The sequence below is a fragment of the Lathyrus oleraceus genome, chromosome 2, assembly GCF_024323335.1.
Source record: "Lathyrus oleraceus cultivar Zhongwan6 chromosome 2, CAAS_Psat_ZW6_1.0, whole genome shotgun sequence".
In the NCBI taxonomy this organism is placed as follows: domain Eukaryota; kingdom Viridiplantae; phylum Streptophyta; class Magnoliopsida; order Fabales; family Fabaceae; genus Lathyrus; species Lathyrus oleraceus.
The window spans coordinates 327,447,443-327,450,314 of record NC_066580.1 but is presented as its reverse complement, the minus strand read 5'-3'; the positions used below and the strand labels follow the sequence as shown (position 1 = coordinate 327,450,314).

The 2,872-nt window shown below is 39.2% G+C and overlaps 1 protein-coding gene across 1 annotated transcript in view; it reads left to right on the top strand.

Moving 5' to 3' along the window:
* Positions 1–456, top strand: part of LOC127119352 (ATP synthase subunit alpha, mitochondrial) — a 1,949-nt gene extending 1,493 nt beyond the window's left edge. The window contains exon 1 of the mRNA XM_051049577.1: positions 1–456. This exon is cut by the window's left edge and continues 1,493 nt beyond it. Within this exon, the coding sequence (XP_050905534.1) occupies positions 1–416 (416 nt within the window). The 3' untranslated portion in view covers positions 417–456.
* The last annotated feature ends 2,416 nt before the right edge of the window (positions 457–2,872 follow it).

The window sequence follows — 2,872 nt, the reverse complement described above, 5'->3', positions numbered from 1 at the left end:
TCGGCTTATCTGTCAGTCGCGTCGGGTCTGCCGCTCAGTTGAAAGCTATGAAACAAGTCTGCGGTAGTTTAAAATTGGAATTGGCACAATATCGCGAAGTGGCCGCCTTTGCTCAATTTGGCTCAGACCTTGATGCTGCGACTCAGGCATTACTCAATAGAGGTGCAAGGCTTACAGAAGTACTGAAACAACCACAATATGCACCACTTCCAATTGAAAAACAAATTCTAGTAATTTATGCAGCTGTCAATGGATTCTATGATCGAATGCCATTAGACAAAATAGCTCAATATGAAAGAGACATTCTAAGCACTATAAAACAAGAATTACTACAATCACTAAAAGGTGGACTAACTGGCGAAAGAAAGATAGAACCGGATGCATTCTTAAAAGAAAAAGATTTATCCTTAATTTAATTTTAATGATGATTATATATTAAAAGAAAATCTGGATCTGGATGGATCCTTTCTGTCAACAATCTTCTCCGGGCGTTCTTCATAAGTTAATTTATTATCTACAACCATATCCTCTATCAACCAGATATGCTCTGGCGACGGTACGTATTTCCTCAGCATGGATACGTGGAATACTTTGTGAACTCAGGAGAGCGCTGGAGGTAGTGCCAAAAGGTATGCCACATCGCCTATCGCTTACTTGCGTTCAATGAATGAAGTTTGCTCTTTCGAAAATCGATTAGATAGCAATGTTACTCTGAGTTCCTGCTTCACTACAGGGGAAAGAAATGAAAAAAAATTAGTTAAGCAAAGCCCGCCCATGGCCTACCCCTCCTACTCTTCCATACCAGTGAAAGAAGTTATTCTTTCGAATAGGCCTAACCCTTGGGGAGAGGGTTATGTTATTGGGTTATAAAGAGGGACTCCCACCTAACTCAACCATAAGGAGACATTTAGAATAGTGATTTATTATGAAGACTTTTACTAGCAAGTAAGTGTCGTGCCCTCAAGTCAAGCAAGGTACCGAGTTAGATAAAGAATTATAGGGGTGCAAGCCAAGCCCGGATACTAACTATTTCCCTTGCATTTTAAAAGCATGATTTTTACCTTCGGGGAGGTTCTTTGACTTTATAGAAAACATTTATACTTTATTGAAGATATACCAAAACTCTCGTCTATTTCGATGGTATGATAGTAACTAGAGCTCCGGAGAAAATGACCATAGAATTATTTCTTAGCCTTAGACAAAGAGAACGGGAAACCAGGAACCAAGCAGGCCTCTTGGCAGGAAAATAAGCTAGATCACGTTCTCGAAATAAACCTAGTTTGTCAGGTAGGATTGGGTTGGTGGTCCATTAAGGTCTTGACCCCCTAGGAACTACTCGGAAATAAGGTAAGTTAGAGAGCTCTGTCCCAATTGTTGAGGAATGGGGTCTTAAGACAGACAAGGCTTTAGTAACGAGTTTGACTAACCGAGGATGAAATTGCCACAGACCAGCATCAGCTAGCTCATGTCTTGGGCAGACTAGCTTTTACCAAGAAATAGTAAAAGATTGCTTTGGTGGTAGGTGAAGTTATAACAAAGTTCCCTTTTTCAATCAATTCCAAGACCCCGAGGCTCGAGCCCTAAATCTTATTTTAGGGGGATCTTTGCCGTTGATCCTAGCAATGAAGAAAGATGATCTTCCTTTAGCCGGGCACACACCCAGTAAGATGTGAAGCTGTTCACTTCCCTGGTTAAGACAGATTCCCTAGAGAGAATAACTTAGCTCTTTTTCTTCTGCCTCGATAGAACTTTTGAGTGACTACCCTAAGAAATCAGACTTATGCTCAGTTCTCCTCGGGATAAGCTGCTCTTGTTTCATAAGCAAATGTGGCAACTGGTGGTAACGTATAAAAGTACCCTATACTATGTGTGAGCCGTTAGAGTATAATCAAGTCCATGTCTTCTTAGTTAGTGTCTCAGTCACGAAAATGAAAAGTACAATGTCCCTGGTATACTACTAAAGCTCTAACTCTTATCTGTCTTCTAGACGAGTGAAGTGAGCAATGGGGATTGGTCACGAATGCTATAAGCAAGGTTGCTTTCCGCCTTAGTACATCTCACATTGTGGTACCCTTTAGAGTTATAGTCAATGTATCACTAGTATAGGAGTTTATTATCCGTCTGAGATTGGGTTGGTGTTAAGTGTACTATTACTATAAGGTACAAGATCGAAAAAACACAGAGTGAATACATCTGTCGTTCTCTAGTTTATATGCTAGAGTTGTTTCATCCATTTCTATTTATACTCGGTGAGGCACCTTTTTAGGAAAATCCTACGAAATCCCATCGGTTCCAGCTTAGTTAGTTTCATGGAGGAAAGGGGATTGATGACTTTTATAAGTGATTTGAGCAATTCAACTAAAGTGAAGAAAAAGAAAGGATCTTATTTTCATCCAAGCGCTCTGTACGCTGTGTGCTATTTTGACATCTCATTACTACCTATCAAGTTAAACTTGCCTATGGTATACCCACCTATAGAGTGGCGGAATGCCCGCAATGATGGTGAAAATGCTAGCCAGATGTCCGATCTTATAGGGGGTTACTTAAGTTGTCCAACATTAGATATGTATGATCGTTATCGCCTGTTAAGTAGCGTAAACTTTAATCACTTCAATATTTTTCTTCCACCAAATGAGTATGATTTGTGTAATGAACAAGCTGCAGGGTCAGGCCTTTCAAATCAACAGTGATTGGTTGAAATATCTTCAAAAATAATGAGAACTTATTTGTTGAAAATGGTTTACTCATGCCATAATTTCTAGCCTCAATGAATCAAAAAGGGGTATTAAGCTTACTTAGAGTGTTACACTTGAAAGATGTAGATATTAACGAAAAATAGAGTTTTAGCGATTTGTTAAATACATTATATAAT